This window comes from Amblyomma americanum, chromosome 5 (genome assembly GCF_052857255.1).
Source record: "Amblyomma americanum isolate KBUSLIRL-KWMA chromosome 5, ASM5285725v1, whole genome shotgun sequence".
Classification (NCBI taxonomy): Eukaryota; Metazoa; Arthropoda; class Arachnida; order Ixodida; family Ixodidae; genus Amblyomma; species Amblyomma americanum.
Window position 1 is genome coordinate 120,393,664 of NC_135501.1, and position 15,296 is coordinate 120,408,959.

The window sequence follows — 15,296 nt, forward strand, 5'->3', positions numbered from 1 at the left end:
TCAGCGAGGACAGTACTGAAGGCGAATTGAAGACGCACCTCAGCTTCAGGACCAAAAGAAGACTATTAAGAGCCAGCTAATGGTCGAGCCAGTCCGCGGTGAAGAAAAATGGCCAATAACCGAATCACAATTCTCATCCTGCCTGCGCATCGGTCTGACAACAAGAGGCGGCTAAAGAAGAAAGCTTTGACTGTGAAACATGAGACCCTCGTGCAAAACGAAATAAAGTCGTTGGTGTGAACTCCTGCAAAAACGTCGTTGCAGTTGACGTACACCGTGCGTCTGCGCTCGAATCACTGTAGACTATCACTGAAGTCGGAGGCATGTAAGTTCATGTAAATATCCCACTTGGCGATTCTGGCGTCATCTACGACGTCGACAAAGCTATCAGGAAAGAGGACCTGTCCATAGTAGTGAAGCCAGGGAATAAAGGGACCGTGATCTACCGAGTTTCACGTCTCGGGAAATCTCGCTGTGTGAAGATTGTCTTCAAAGGCGACAGCATTCCTCCACATATGAAGGTTTTCGCCACGTTGTGAGGCCAATTGTGCCTCAGCCCCTACCACGCAAGAAATGTATGAAACTTAGCCATCTAAGCGGAGACTGCGAAATAACGAGTGTGTGCTCTCGTTTTGCTTAGCCACATGACGCTGAGACATGCGCCGCTTAAGTTCTAAGGTGTTCCAACTGCAACGGTCCCCATGACGCCTAATCTAGGCATTGCCCGTGGCTAAAAGAAGAGCGTGCTGTGCTAAGGCAAATGGTCCGAGAAAATTTGACGCATTGCGAAGGCGCGGGGATTGTTTGCAGGAGACGTGGCTGACGCAAGAGGAATTCCAGAAAGGCTGCTGCTAACGACAGTCGCGCCGACGTGCTGCTCGCACCTCCTCCTAACCCTCTTCCACCTCCTGTTCCACCTCGTTCCAGTGTGATCCGCTCGCGGTCTACGGACAACGGCAGCAAGATGTCATCAGGTTCGAAATCTTGGTAGCGCTTCTTCCGTGAGGTGCTCCTGAGACACCTCAGCGCAAACTCCCATCATTGGCCACATCGGCCGCTGAGGACACGCTCCCGGAGCAAGATCACCAAACCCTCGTGATCTTAACGACGGGGGTCAACCCCATTCGACCTCTCCTACAGGCTCTGCAACCGTCAACTGCTCGAAGCGTCTTAGCTTAGTAGTGCTGGACGCCTAGGGTCCAGCTCTTCAGGAACTTTAAACCACAGTGACTGGCCAACTCCCCACCTTTCGTTAGGAAGTAAATGGCGCGCTGCTATCTTACAGTGGAACGCAATAGGCCTGAGGTCGCCAATATCAAGTTTGCGTCAATATGTCTTAACTGACTACTTCCCGATATTGGTCATCTGCAAGGCTAACATCTCTCAGGCAATCGGGATTTCCGGGTAGGAATCTTTCTTCGCCTCATACACGCGGGGAGCGCAGGAAAGTCTTTGTATACATCCGCACTGACATGATGTACATTGTGTTCCCTGTTCCACCTCACAATGACAATCAATGCGCTTGCTTCCTAGTCAAGACAAGAACACTACAATTCGCACTGATTGCCGCACATGTCTCACGCTCTTCTCAATTGGAGTGCGAAAGACTGAAGGCCATCATGGAGGCAACCCGTGCTCCATGGGTCATTAGTGACGATTTTAACGCCCACTATTTACGAAAGGCAAGTCCCAGAATTAATGCCAAAGGAAATAATATGGCATCATTTGCTTCCGGCAATGATCTCTATGTAATTAATGACAGCAGTCCGACTTAATTGCGCGACTGTTTCTACAGCAGTTGTCTGGACCTTATATTAGTTTCAAGGTCCCTGCACCGGAGCGTTCGCTGGTTTCGTGATGTCGAGACACATGAGTGTGACCTCAATCCTACTTAAGTCAATATAGATGGGGTTGGTTGGTCCGCCCCAGCTAAACTTGCGCGCATCGACTGGACGGTATTTCGGAAGCATATGGAATAGGCGTGCAATGAAGTCCTTACTGGCAGGCTGCACGACACCATATCTAATGCTATGACTGTTGCAAGAAGTCACGTCAAGGCATCAAGAATACGCAGCGATTTTGATATCGAACTAGAACTCCTACGTGCTCTTCGCCGGTGAGCAGAAAGGCGATACAGACGAACCAGGTAGTTAAATGATCTAGGAGAGGCTAGGAATATGCAAAAGAAAACCAAGCGCAGAATGGATAGGCTGGCGAACCAGCGCTGGAAGTCCTTCTGTAAGAACTTGGATCCCCGCAAGCCCGTTTCCTTCATCTGGCAGACTGTGCAGGTCTTTCGTATGTTTACACAGCAAATACGGCCATTCTATGGATTAGCTGGCTATCAAGGTCGTCAGCAGATTGAGGTACAAACAGACTTCTGCAAGAAAATTTCGTGTGTAACGACAACCACGAGTTACCGGAGTGTTCCTGCTGCCTTACGGGAATCAGCTATGAATGTCATTTTTTCTCGTGAAGAATTCGACGCTGTTCTTGCGGGATGTAGGCGCTTGTCATCAACAGGACCAGATGGAATCACATACGCTGCGCTGTCCCAAATTGGCCATGGCGCGCGAGAAGACCTCCTCAAACGCTATAACCACTCTTGGCTCCGATGGTGTCCTTCTTCAAGAATGGAAATCGTGTCGGATGATGCCCCTACTAAAACTAGGAAAATCTTTACTCGAGCTCACAACGTACCGGCCAATAGCTTGGCCAGTTGCGCGAGAAAGGTAATGGAGAGAATGATTTTGACGCGCATTGAATGATATCTCGAGCATTGTGGAATATACACCAATGCAATGGCCGATTTTCGGCGGGGTCGCTCCGCCATTAACAAAGTTGTTGATTTCGTATCCACGGTTCAACAGCAGAAGTGAATGAAACGTTTGTACGTGGCACTTTTTCTTGATGTGAAAGGTGTCTACAACAACGTGGCCCATGAAGCCATCTCTGATGCGCTGGAAACTGTGGGCATCGGTGGTCGGATGATTGCGGGGATAAAGAGCTTTCTGACCAAAACATCACTGTTTTTCCAGCCTGAAGATGGTCCGGCGCCTGAGCAATATAGCTACCGCGGCATGCTCTAGGGTGGTGTCCTTGGCCCTACTTTGTCTAATTTGGCACTCATCGCCCTACCAGAGAACCACCCTGACACCTTCCAGATATCGATGACATACGCCGATGATATCTGCATTTCAGCCTCCTCTGTGACGCATCTCCAGGTGCGTGCAAGACTTCAGTGGGAAGCAACGATAACTTCCTCGTATCTCCAGAAGCAAGGCCTCAGCGTCAACCGAAAAGTGCGCGCTAGTGGCATTTACGCGCAAACTTATGACTGCATATCCGCTTGACATCTACGGCAACACCATTTGTTACTGCAAACCTTATCTTTTCCTGAGGATTCTGATGGACCGCAACTTTTTATGGAGCCCGCATTGCACCCTACTAAAACAAATGCTAACCTCTATCACTCACTTAATCCGCTTTCTAGGCGAACAATCATTGGGCTCGTCAGTCCAGCCAATGTCAGAGTTGCGCAGGGCATTCTTTCTGCTGTAATTGCGATACAATACAGCCGCACTTTCAACCACGTGGAAGACTAATTTGTGCGCCCTCCAGACAATCTAGAGCCAGGCTCTTCGCACATGCCTGTATCTCCCTCGAAGTGCATCAACATTGGGAAGCATTGCCCTCAGCAAAGACACCCGATTTCGACATATATTGCCCTATGCTCTTTGCGAATGCACATATGTCATATTTCAAGAATTCCACAACATCACCTTGCGCCTGTGCCTCTGCAGAGACAACATTCTGACTTTGCAAAGGTAATAGCAATGTGACAGTCATCAATCCCAAAACAGTTCACCCCGGCAGAAGGACCTCCCTCTTCACAGTGATGTATGCGGCTCCCATGTGTGCGCCGTGCTATTCCGGGGATAGCGACGAAATAAAATTTATCATCGCCAGCCCTAATGCAACTGACTCTATCCATGCAACACTTTGAATATAGCGACCGCACTCACGTCTTTACGTGTGGCTCGGTAGCCTCTGCTAGTTCTGCTTGCGTAGTGGTCGTTCCTGCGAGACAGATCGGTATTAACCAACTAATTTCACATAGACTACCTCTACTGGCGCAGAATTAGCCGCACTTCTTGCGGCGGTGAAGTACATCGCTGAACAATCTCCTCAAAAATGGACTGTTTTCTGTGATTGTAAAGCTATCCTACAATGTCTTCAATCCGCCTTGAGGCTTAGCGACCATGAGCGACTTGTAGCAGTGGTACGACATCTCCACCACCAGGCAACATTGTCCACACACCACTATCAAGAGCTGACGCAGCAAGGCAATTTCCAACTGCTGTCCCGAAACGTGACTGTATAGTCCCGGTCTACACCTGGAAGCTGGACACCTCGCTCGCACCATTTCGACCCCTTACTTCACCTTCAAATACCATTCGGCCTCGCCCGCTGTGATATTACGCTGTTGTGCCCCCTGTGACTGGGAGTGGAGTTCACATGCGCCTATTCCCATCTCATCGCAATGGCAGACTCCCCAGCGTGTGAGCAGTGCGAATGCCATGGAAGGATCGGGCACCTACTCTCTGACTGCCCTCGTTTTGAGCGAGAGCGTGCCTTCCTCGCAGCTACACTCTGCCGCCACTTGGACTGTAGTCCTCTTAAAGCAACAAGGATTCTGGGGCCTTGGTCGAAACCTTCATCACAAAAGAAAGCAGTGAAGGTGCTCCAGAAGTTCTTAAAGGACTCGTGATTGAGTTCCTTTATATATGCGCCCTCTGTCCTCTTTGGTCACAGGCCGATGGACTCGTGATTAACTGATTTCGTTGCCGCTCTTTCTTTCCTTTTTTCTCTTTGTTCCCCACTTCCCGTGTAGGTTAGCCTACTGGGCATCGCCGGGTTAACCTCCCTTCCTTTCCGTCCTTCTGTTTCTTTGTCTTCCTCTCTTTTTGTCGGTCTATCTTGAAGTCTTCTTTTCATAGCTCGAAAGAAAGTAAGGTAGCAGAAGTGAGCTAATGAAATACTAAGCCTGTTCTAAGCTTTATTTGCATATATAGAAGGTTTACTTCCATCTTGCATTATCCAACCAGAATTTTAGGTACCAAAGGAGCGAGTTCAAAATAACACGAAGGGCAACCATGCGTCAGCTGGGAACATAATGCCCACGTACGTGCATGTGATACGCTTTTGAGTTCATGGCAGATATAAAGGTTACTCCATCACAGCCACCCCGTCACCTTGTTCGCTGAATGCTTTCGCGTTTTGCAGACAATACAGGGCTCCTGACAAAAGCTCATGCCTAACGAAGCAGCAGTATAAAAGAATTTCGGACCCCAAGTAGTGTTCACTAATTGCAATTGCACTGCGCTATTCAACTAAGTTAAAATATGCTCACAGAGTTTCATTATCACAGGTAGTGTAAAACAGAAGAACTTTAAGTTCGTGGCTGTTATGACGGGTGTGTACGCACGACCTAATTATCGAGGGCGGCAAGTGCACAGCTTGAACTGATCTTCTAATTAGGTTATTTGCTCTGCAGGGCTCACATTTTTTTTTAGTGCAGGGCAGCGCTTCTGAGGACAATACAAAAGTATTCACGAAAAGCTTAATGATTGTAATGTTTTAAGGTGGCATTTTTAACATCCACTATAGTATCGTTTTTTTAAAATCTATAAAATAGTGGATGTTAAAAATGCCACCTTAAAACATTACAATCTTTAAGGTTTTCGTGAAGGCCTTGGATGGAAAATTTTTTTCGCGCCGCATTTTTGAGTAGTTACCGACATGAACGTCGTTGAAATAGCATGCTCCTAATAGTTTGGCTTTAGTTTTATGGTTTTTAAGGTTCCAATGCAGCTCAGGCTATGAGAGACGAGGTAGTGGAGGGTGCCGGGTAATTTCGACCACCTGGAATTCTTTAGAGTGCACTGGCATTGCACAGCACGAACGCTTCTAGCGTTTCGACTCTATTGAAATGCGACTGCCGCGGCCAGGATTGAACCCGCATCTTTCGGGTCAGCAGCCGAGAACCAGAACTACTGTGCCACCGCGGCAGCTGCTAATGCATTGTGGCATTACCTCTAAATTCCCTTCGCATTAGTTAAAAGCCCACCTTCACAATCTATTATTATGATACAAAATAACGAAGGGTTTATATGAGTCCTATTTCAAGCATGCATTTTGGTGAATAATTCAACATTGCTTTTGCTCTGAGGTCTAGTCGTAGTTGTTTTGGTAATAGAAAAACGTTTGTTCTTCAGAATTCCCATCTTTTCATTTCGTGTGTAACTGTTTGTCAGTTCATGGCTTACTTTTAATCTATCCGTCCTCCCCTTGTGTTTTGCAAAGTTTGGTCTTTAACATATTCTAAAAACAAATTAAGCAAAATTCCACGTTATCTTGCCACGAAAACTATGTGCTACTTTCAAGTCCTTATTTTTGTCACTTAGCTTGAAATGACATAATTATTTCCCATTTTAATTTGAGACGCTTTTCTAGTGTCACTTTTTAGAAAAGCTTGGAAAGTGTTTGGCGTTTCAAAAGAGATGGCTTACCTAGTTCTTGGCAAGCTAAAATACACATTTTCAGAAAAGTGTTTGCATTCAAGGCAGGTGGGTCTGGCTGCCATGCTTTAGCCCTGCGCCATCCACTACATAGCTAAATTGGTGTTTCCCCTCTTATCTCTTTTTTGTATTTTTTTGTCCGCTGAGTAAAGCGAGCAGGGCAACTGGACTCATCACACACCAGTTGCCCAATTAGTACCAGGTACCGACTAGCCCAGACAAACACCTTATTGGAGTCATCATTGACAAAGGGAACTAGGTGCGGCTTCGTCGCTTGCTTCGTGGACTGTATATTCGCGTAGTATCTCAGCAACGGTGGGCAATTAACCCTCCCGCTAAAGGAGCGGTAACATTTGTCTTGTGGATAGGGACGGTTGAAGCCCTTTGGAATATGAATATGCGGACGAAAACATAATAGAGTAAATTCGTTAGACATATCTTAACCGCGCTATGGAAAGACAGTGAGTCTTCATTTCGATTTCACCATTTTTTGTATCCTGTTCGGGCAACATTCATACTTTTTGAAACATGACTGGACTGCATTCTGATTAATCTGAACTAATATTTTTCCAGACCTACAGAGATACAATTCAACATACTGTCTTTAACAGAGGGCTCAGTCATCAGCACTTAGTTGGTTAGTCACTGAGATCAACTGTGAACAAAGTGCTCCAAAACGAAACGTTTAAGAGAAGCGTAGCGCCACGCGTTCATATTGACCTTCGACTAGTGCCGATAAGTTCTCTAGTTTCCATGCTGAACATGTTATTAAATTTACCTTCCTTAGCGCAAGCAACTTTGCAATGGGCTTTTGCCAGCTGCACACTTAAAAGTACACTTAACCGCGCTATTTTACTCTGCAAACGTCACAGAGTCCAGAATGCGTGTATGATAAGTAAAATTGCAAACAGTGATAATAGGTGCCCCTGGCTTTGCCCCTAACCTGTAAAAAGCGCAAACAGGTTTCGAGATGATGCAAGAAGCGCGAATTCGAGCCTATCAGGCTATCATCAACCTGACAGTCTGGAATTTCCCTGTGCGCGTAACAGAAGCAAACAACTTCACACGCCCGCGAACAAAATTCGTGTACGAGCAGAGCAGACGCTGGCTGTGTCATCACGACCCCCTGCCTAAGCAGTGAGCGCAAATGTTTGAAAACTCTACTCCCCACCATAAGTCTTGACGTAATCACACATCAGCACTTACATCTGGACGGGAGCTGGCTACGTTGTTGAGCTCGCACGGATCAGCGTCGATGTCGAAAAGGTATACAGACTGATTGGGATAAAAGTTTTCTTTGCTACTTCGGCAGTTTAGAGTCGCTCGTTCCCTCCAGTCCTTCGGAAGTTCCAGATCCTCCTTTCTGTAGAAACGCTTGAGAACGCTTGCGACCATGGATTTTTCGAGAAGATTGTCGAGGGCTTGATACGGAGCACTGCCAGGTGGGGGGCGGTATCTATCAGCATAGTAGCCGCTGCCGTCCACAACCAGCTTGTACCGTGAGTGACGCACAGCGCGGGCGTATGTGATCATTTCAGTGATGTCGTAGAGGAGCTCCTCCCGGGGTGAAGAAGACCCGTCGGACAAGTGTGACCACATATTATTCCCGTCTAGTTCGCCCAGTTCCGCTACGTTTCCGCCTGAAAAGACACGTCGTTAATCATTATTTACGAGGACCACAAGCACAGCGGAAAGCATGAGCGCTGAACTTGCTAAAATAAGTCTCCTAGCAGGAAATGTCGAGCTGGTTGATAATGGAGCAAAAAGAACTGACATACGCTGAAACAAAACGATGGGTTGAGCGGCGTAAGCAGAATGTGCTTTTAGGATGATTCTTTTTCATTTCATTCTTTTCATTTTTGAAGCATCCTATTGCTTGGAAGCTGCACCAGTTAATTTCGCTTTAGTCTGACTGGCGCTTTTGGCTCGATGCTGATATTTTGTGCGAAAAAACTAATCCAATAGGCAAACCTCGAGCAAGATCTTGCGATGTTTTTCGGTTCGTTGCAAGTGAAATAATTATATAAAACGACATCAAATAATGATCCATGACTGGGACTCGAACCCACGGCGGCGCGTACACATCAGCTTCGTTGGCTACTGCGCGAGAGCACTAGACTTTCGCCGCAATGTCTTTATCTATTGCTAGAAAATCCAGCCCACTGAGCTACCAAATGCATTACACACACACTATGCCGAGATGCAGACATATTCTCATGTCTTCGTACACTGTACTCAACCAGCACATCAAAATTGCGGGAGACATGCACATGCGTCAAGAATCGGCAACTATTCAGGCGGCCGGTCCTTCGCAGCATAAACCCCCCGCTCCAAGACGAACTGTTCACTGAACACAGACTTAGATGAACGAGGTGGTTGTGCGTGTCGGTCCATCATGTGGCTGTTCTTCGACGGGCTAAAAAGTCCAATCAGCATTAACAGATCACACGGAATCCGGGATTCTTTCAGGACAGGCAAGAATTTTATACTGTAAGGAGAGATCTTAATGTCCTTTTTGAATGTCCTCTGTAGTATGTCATAGAAAAACCCTGCTTCACGGCACCACACAAAGCATTCATCGTCCTTCTTTGGCTGGCCACACAGGGGACAGTTCACCGACCATAGCACAAAAGTACTCTTGGAGCGAAGTCAGGCCTTCACGGGTAGAATCGGCATGCGGAGTTTAAAAAAAAAATTTCATCAGGTTAATTATACAATTCCTGAGCTCGGTTCAATACGTTCGAATCTATAAAACCGAGGTATAGGTTCCGATACACGTGCAAATGGAATAGAGATTCTTAGCACTTTTGTCATCTGCCGGCCTTGAAAAGTCAAATAAATATGCGAACGAGAAGCGAACAGCCTAGAACAGCCCATGAAATAAATAAATTCAAAGATGAATGCGTAAGCGTTGCCTCAATAGCTCTGTCTGATAAAGAACTACGTTTCCTTGATGAGAATAGAAAAACGTGCGCGGCTGGTATTGTGCAACTTTAGACCTGTGTTCAGGAATTCTCATTATCATCAATCTGTTTTGTGTATCTCTCTTTTCATTTGAGATTGGTTGCCACTGTATTTAAGCAGTGGAAATCGCCTCAATAAACAAGTTGTAAGTTCAGCGCCGTGTCTGTGCACTTGTCTCGTCCTTTGTCCCCTGCGCTGCTGAAAAACAATGTCACACCAACTTGCCCAAGCTTCTACAGTATCAGAAGTGGGTGGCCTGCAGCTGTGAAGAATATTATTCGTGAAACAAGCTGGGGACTAAACAAGTGAAAGATGCCAACTCCTCCAGATTCGAGAGAAAGAAACAAATTGTCTTGACGCGTAGGCTGCCATCTAGTGCGCCAAAAACAAAGGTGGCGAAAAGTCTATGCAGCGCTTGTACCTCCTTTATAGCACAGTGCATCACTTGGAATGCATAGACGAGCTTTGCAACCAAGACGATATTGCACACTTCTCCCCGAGCAAAAATTCAGAGCTCCTGATCCATCCACGCCCGCGTTTGGCGCCTCACAGACAGAACCTTTCACTCCCAATAAAAGCCATTATTCTGGACCTGATGAAGTGCCACCCCAAGATAGCTTATGCCACCAAAATGATTAGAATTCCTACTCCGTAAACCCAACGAAAATGCTTTAGTATTTTCCAGTTTTATAGCCACGCCAGAGACGTCACAATAACTGCGTTGCTAAATATAAAACATCAAGAACGCTCTTGTTGTCAAAACAGGAATGGGCGACGTCATAAGCTTCGGCTAAAATCCTAATTTCCGTCCAACCAAGTGAAAATACTAGAATAGCTTGGGATCTGATGATACTAAGTCACAAGTGTCCGACGTATAAAGCAAATAACGGAGGAAATATTGGGAACCCCTGCCGACAGACGACATTAGTGGAATTGTTTTGGTAGGCTCATTACTTACGATCAACCTTGTATGGGACTGTTGTGTCATTGTCTAATGCCCTTAAGTAATACATACCCAATGTTTGAACGTTCCAAGACTGCAAACAAGAACTCATGACTCACCTTATCAAAGGCTTTCGCAAGATCTATCACCTAGGACGAACACGTCTCGTGTTAAGCCGTAATACACTCTAGCGCTCTGCATTGCACAGCACCGTCATCAACTAATACTCAAACTAACTTTAGTCAAAATAATGAAACTAATATTCGTGATCTGAGCAATCTGGGGGCAGCGAAAGAGAAATGTGCGCTGCATGCGTTGGCATAGACAAAGCTCTGGCAGAACACGTAATTACAGCAATACGCGCTGGCGTTGAGAACATTGCTGCAGAAACGCGGCACTGGAGCATAGGCCACCGCATTGGGTAAAATGGAGTTGACGATGAGAAAGTCCAAGGCGCGTATAACTGGGTCCTGGGTCAGTGGACACCTCAATCACGCTTTCTGGTACGTAGTGGTGGTGTCCGCCTTCGAAAACCTTTGCTTTCGCACATTTTGTGCTTAGCAATGCTAAACCACGGGGCACTTCGCCACAAGGTCGTCATGTGGGTTTACCACTTTGTATTGTGAGCGACTTTGTGCATATAAGGCATCACTGTGGGCTCCGTCTTTCAAGCGTACGCACTGTCCTTTCACCGGAAAACTGTGGAAACTAGAACCTGCATTTTTGTGTAAGTATTTGATATTGAATAGGCATATACTTTGTATATTCAGGTTTCTCTGCAATTTTTATCTGTTTAGATGCGAGGATATGCGAGGATATCATAAGCGAGTAGATTTCTCCGACACGATCAATGTCAGCGCATAGCCATTCTGCGTACCTCCTTTTTTTAGTTGTTATTTTTAATTGTTATTTTTTAGTTGTTATTTTTACTCATTGCCCTTGGATCTTTAATGGCTACGTATGTATTTGTTCTGCTTGGATCTGCAGTATAAACAAATAAATAAAATAAAGAAATATCAGCTGTTTTGTTCAGATTTTACTGAAAACATAATTTCGCAATAGCATTTCCTCTCTAAAGTTGAAACATTTTTGAGTAATTGATGAATTAATGGAGTATTCAATTGGCTCCGTTTTATGTATTCTGTGATATGTAAATATCACAGTTTATGGACTAAGAAAATTTATCGAAAAGTTTGGAAATAAAGGGAGTTTCACTGCGATAGGGGCATAGTTATTAGGAAGCAAGACACCAACCTGCAAGTGAGTAGAGCGTTGGAAGCCAATCCGTGATGTGCATGAGTTGGTTGGACACTGTCCTATTCTGGGCCAGCAGGGGACTCCAGACAAAAGCGGCTACTCGGGTGCCCCCTTCCCAGAGTGTATTTTTCGATCCACGCAGTGGCCAGTTGAAAGCGCGGCTTCCGTGTGGCCCCCACTGGACGCCACCATTATCGCTGCTGAAGAGAATCACTATGTTGTCCAGCATGTCAGCCTCGTGTAGCGTCTGGAATATTTCACCTACTGACTCGTCCAATGCATCCACCATCCCTGCAAAAATAATGTACGCCAAAGCTCGAAACAAGTCCTCCGTTTAGCTCTGTATTCTTTCCCTGAAACGCGTGCCTAGAAATGAAGTCGCAACATCCACCGAAATATTATTCTAAAGTATGCTTAAATTTAATTATTTCTAGCGAAGTACATATATGAATAGTTTGTTTCTCAGGAAACCACGTTTCTAGTTATTTCGTAAGCAAAACATGCTTTGACAGCGAACTTGTTGCGTACTGGACAGCGTTTTTTATGCCCTCTATGCTAGAATAAAAAATTTAGAAATATCGATAAGCTTACTTTCCTGCTCGACAACCAAACGACCATACCTAACAAGTGAACAACTCCGCCAGCCACTCATCGCTTTTATCGAATCAGGCGGCGGAGCGGGGAAGTTTCGTGCTGTCATCATTCTGACGCCCAAGTGATCGCTGCTAAGGACGAGGCCTTTAAATTGCCAAGTAAGCGGGCCTGAGTGGTGTGCTTTTTCGAATTGAACACACGCAGCTGCGGGAACGTGGTTTTCCCAGCAGCGTCAGCGGTGGTCTTCAGATTGGCGCGCGAGAAACACCGCATCGTTGTTTTCCTCAGCCGTTTCTTTAGGAGAGCCGAGCACTGCGAGGTCGCCTCCCGTGTGGGCTCCCATCATGTCCCCCCTCCTCCCCCCTCCCGGGTCTCTTCAACAGCGCTGTCGTGCGGAATGTGCACCTACCCTCCGATTTCCATCCTCACCATTTCATTTAACCTCACTCGACAGCACGGCATATTTCCCCCTCCGTTCAGCTTCAACACACACACACCTGCGCCAGATGTGATTAGGCGCCATCAGTTTCGAGATTTTTTTTAAAAAACACATCTCTTTCTAATACTAAAAAATTATAGACTATAAACTAAAAAATACAGACTACAGCCTATAAACTATACTACTATAGGCTATAGACTATTAACACTCAGTCTTTGTGTGACTATTGGAATCGCAACCAGCCAGTCAGAAATAAAATTAAGAACCTGTCTGCCTTTATCACAGCCACGAAAATGGCAATCAAGAGGTTGTTGATATGTGCAGTCTGAGAAAACACTAAATATAGATCCACAATCGAACTATTGTCTAAGCGAGGCCTTTCGTATTTATTAATTTTGTGCATCAATTATTAGAAAAAATCTGCAACAAAACCGGATCGATACAACGGCCAGTTCAAACGACAAAATTTTGGAAACAAAAAACTTATTTTCCAGCCTAACAAGGCTGCCTCAGGATATCAGGATAAAACTGAATAAACTCGAGCAATGTGTTGACAGTGCTTCCACAGGGTTTTGTGAAGAGCTCTTCATTCCTGAACTAAGAATAAACCTGACATATTGCGCGAAGTAGTGATGACGGATCCCATAGAAAGAGGTTTACAGGGGTTTACTTACCACTCAAGATCAGCTAGTGTTCACCGCTCACCGACATTGAGCTACTGCTTTTCAGTTGGAGCGACGAAGAGCTCCTTAATTCACATCTGTATGAAAAAAATGCATGCTCAAAGCTTGAACCGACGTGCACTTGGGTAAGAAACTGAAAAAAGAGAACTTCTTTTTCATTTGCCCCGAGAACAATTAGCTACCAAAGATGGATCATGTTTGTACTTTTAAACGAGCCAAATACGCATACGAAATCCGTTCGTTTCTCTAGGCAGCGCTATTAGGCGATCAAGCTGTCTTTTTGTCAGCTTCCAGACAACCGAACCTGTCCAGTTCGCCATCCTGTTTTCCTCATTGAAACACAAGGTTAAAATAAAACAGTGTGTTAGAAGCACTGCGCATTGTCCCACTCCAGAAAACGTTTTTCGCCTGAAATGAACCGCGTCTGCACTGTACAGAAAGTGTCATACGGTTTGCTTAACTGCTGAGATCCCTTCTGTGCTGTCACGCTGCTTACCTGCAAATATTGTTCGGTTTCTCTCTTCAATGTAAGGGAACTTATCGACGTTTTTCTGCGGAGCTTGAAGTTGATCTTGGTCTGGCGTTCCGTGTGGTGCCTGGTAGCTTACCATCAGAAAGAGTGGCTATGTGCAGACATGTAAAAATAGTATGAAGCGGCGTAAGCCTTCCGAAGTTATAAAGAACATCAGTTGCAGTAGCAGTTTCCTTCACAATGTCATATGCCGTTACCGCTGCAAAGCTGTAACAAACTAAATAACGTGCTTACCTTCATTAAAACTTTCTTCTGAGCGAGTTGGTAAATCATCAATGTAGAAAAAATAACAGCGCTAACACACAGCTCTAACTTGCTTACCTTCGACCTGTCCCTCTGGCGAATCACATTTTGGGCTCTCTGGGTAAAAAGAGTGGTAGAATATGATCCATTTTCTGAACGCACAGGATCTGTATTGAACCAGAAGTCAAGACAGGCATCGCTTTCCTGCAAAGAAAAGAGAGGTATGACCCTCGAACAGAGAGTATTATTTGCAATTGAAAAAATAGCATATACCACTCTACCAAATCGCTAAATGCATATTCTAAAATAATGTTGCTCCAGAAAGCATTGAGTTGGCCAGAACGTTGTAAAAGAAATGAAACATGCTTGTAGAATTTAGTGAAAATCGCAGTACACAAGTAGTTCGGACTTGTTTGTGGTAACGTTTTTCGCATTGACCGTCCACATAATTTACATCATTGCACATCCTTACTGACACTCTGGACTATACCTTGATTAGCGGTAAAAGTGTTTTGCCTAGAGCAGCTTATGCTTAGCGCCCCCGAAGTTATTGTAATCTGAAGGAACTGATCTGCAGGCGTATTGGATTAACGTCACAAACACACGCATATCCTGGGCTAGGGCGAAGACAGTAATGTAGGGTTCTGAATTAACTTAGAACTTCTAGGTTTATTTAACGTGCACTAAAATTGCACAACGGTCGCCGCGTTGCCTGAGTGGTTATGGCGCTGGGCTGCTGGACCGAAGGGGCAGTCGAATTTCGATGGAGGTGAAATTCTAGAGGCCCGTGTGCTGTGCGATGTCAGTGCACGTTAAATAACCCCAGGTGGTCGAAACTTTCAAAGCCCTTCACTACGGCGTCCCTCATAGCCTGAGTCGCTTTGGGACGTTAAACCCTCATAAACCAAACCCAAATTGCACAACACACGGGCGCGCTGTCCGTTTCGCCTCCATCTGAATGCAGCCGTCGCAGTTCGATTTCGATCTAGTCTGCAGGGTGCCTTCAAAACAAAGCAGATACGAAACGCGGCACGTGAGTGATGTGTCTGCACGTAAACTC

The 15,296-nt window shown here is 45.6% G+C and overlaps 1 protein-coding gene across 4 annotated transcripts in view; it reads right to left on the reverse strand.

The window, feature by feature from the left end:
- Positions 1-15,296, reverse strand: part of LOC144132634 (arylsulfatase B-like) — a 42,562-nt gene that overhangs the window by 4,873 nt on the left and 22,393 nt on the right. For all 4 annotated transcript variants that reach the window (XM_077665183.1, XM_077665184.1, XM_077665182.1 and 1 more), the window contains 4 exons: positions 14,315-14,440; positions 13,958-14,084; positions 11,743-12,036; positions 7,788-8,221 (listed from right to left, as the gene is read on the reverse strand). In XM_077665183.1, the coding sequence (XP_077521309.1) occupies positions 7,788-8,221; positions 11,743-12,036; positions 13,958-14,084; positions 14,315-14,440 (981 nt within the window). The remainder of the gene's footprint in view (positions 1-7,787; positions 8,222-11,742; positions 12,037-13,957; positions 14,085-14,314; positions 14,441-15,296) is intronic.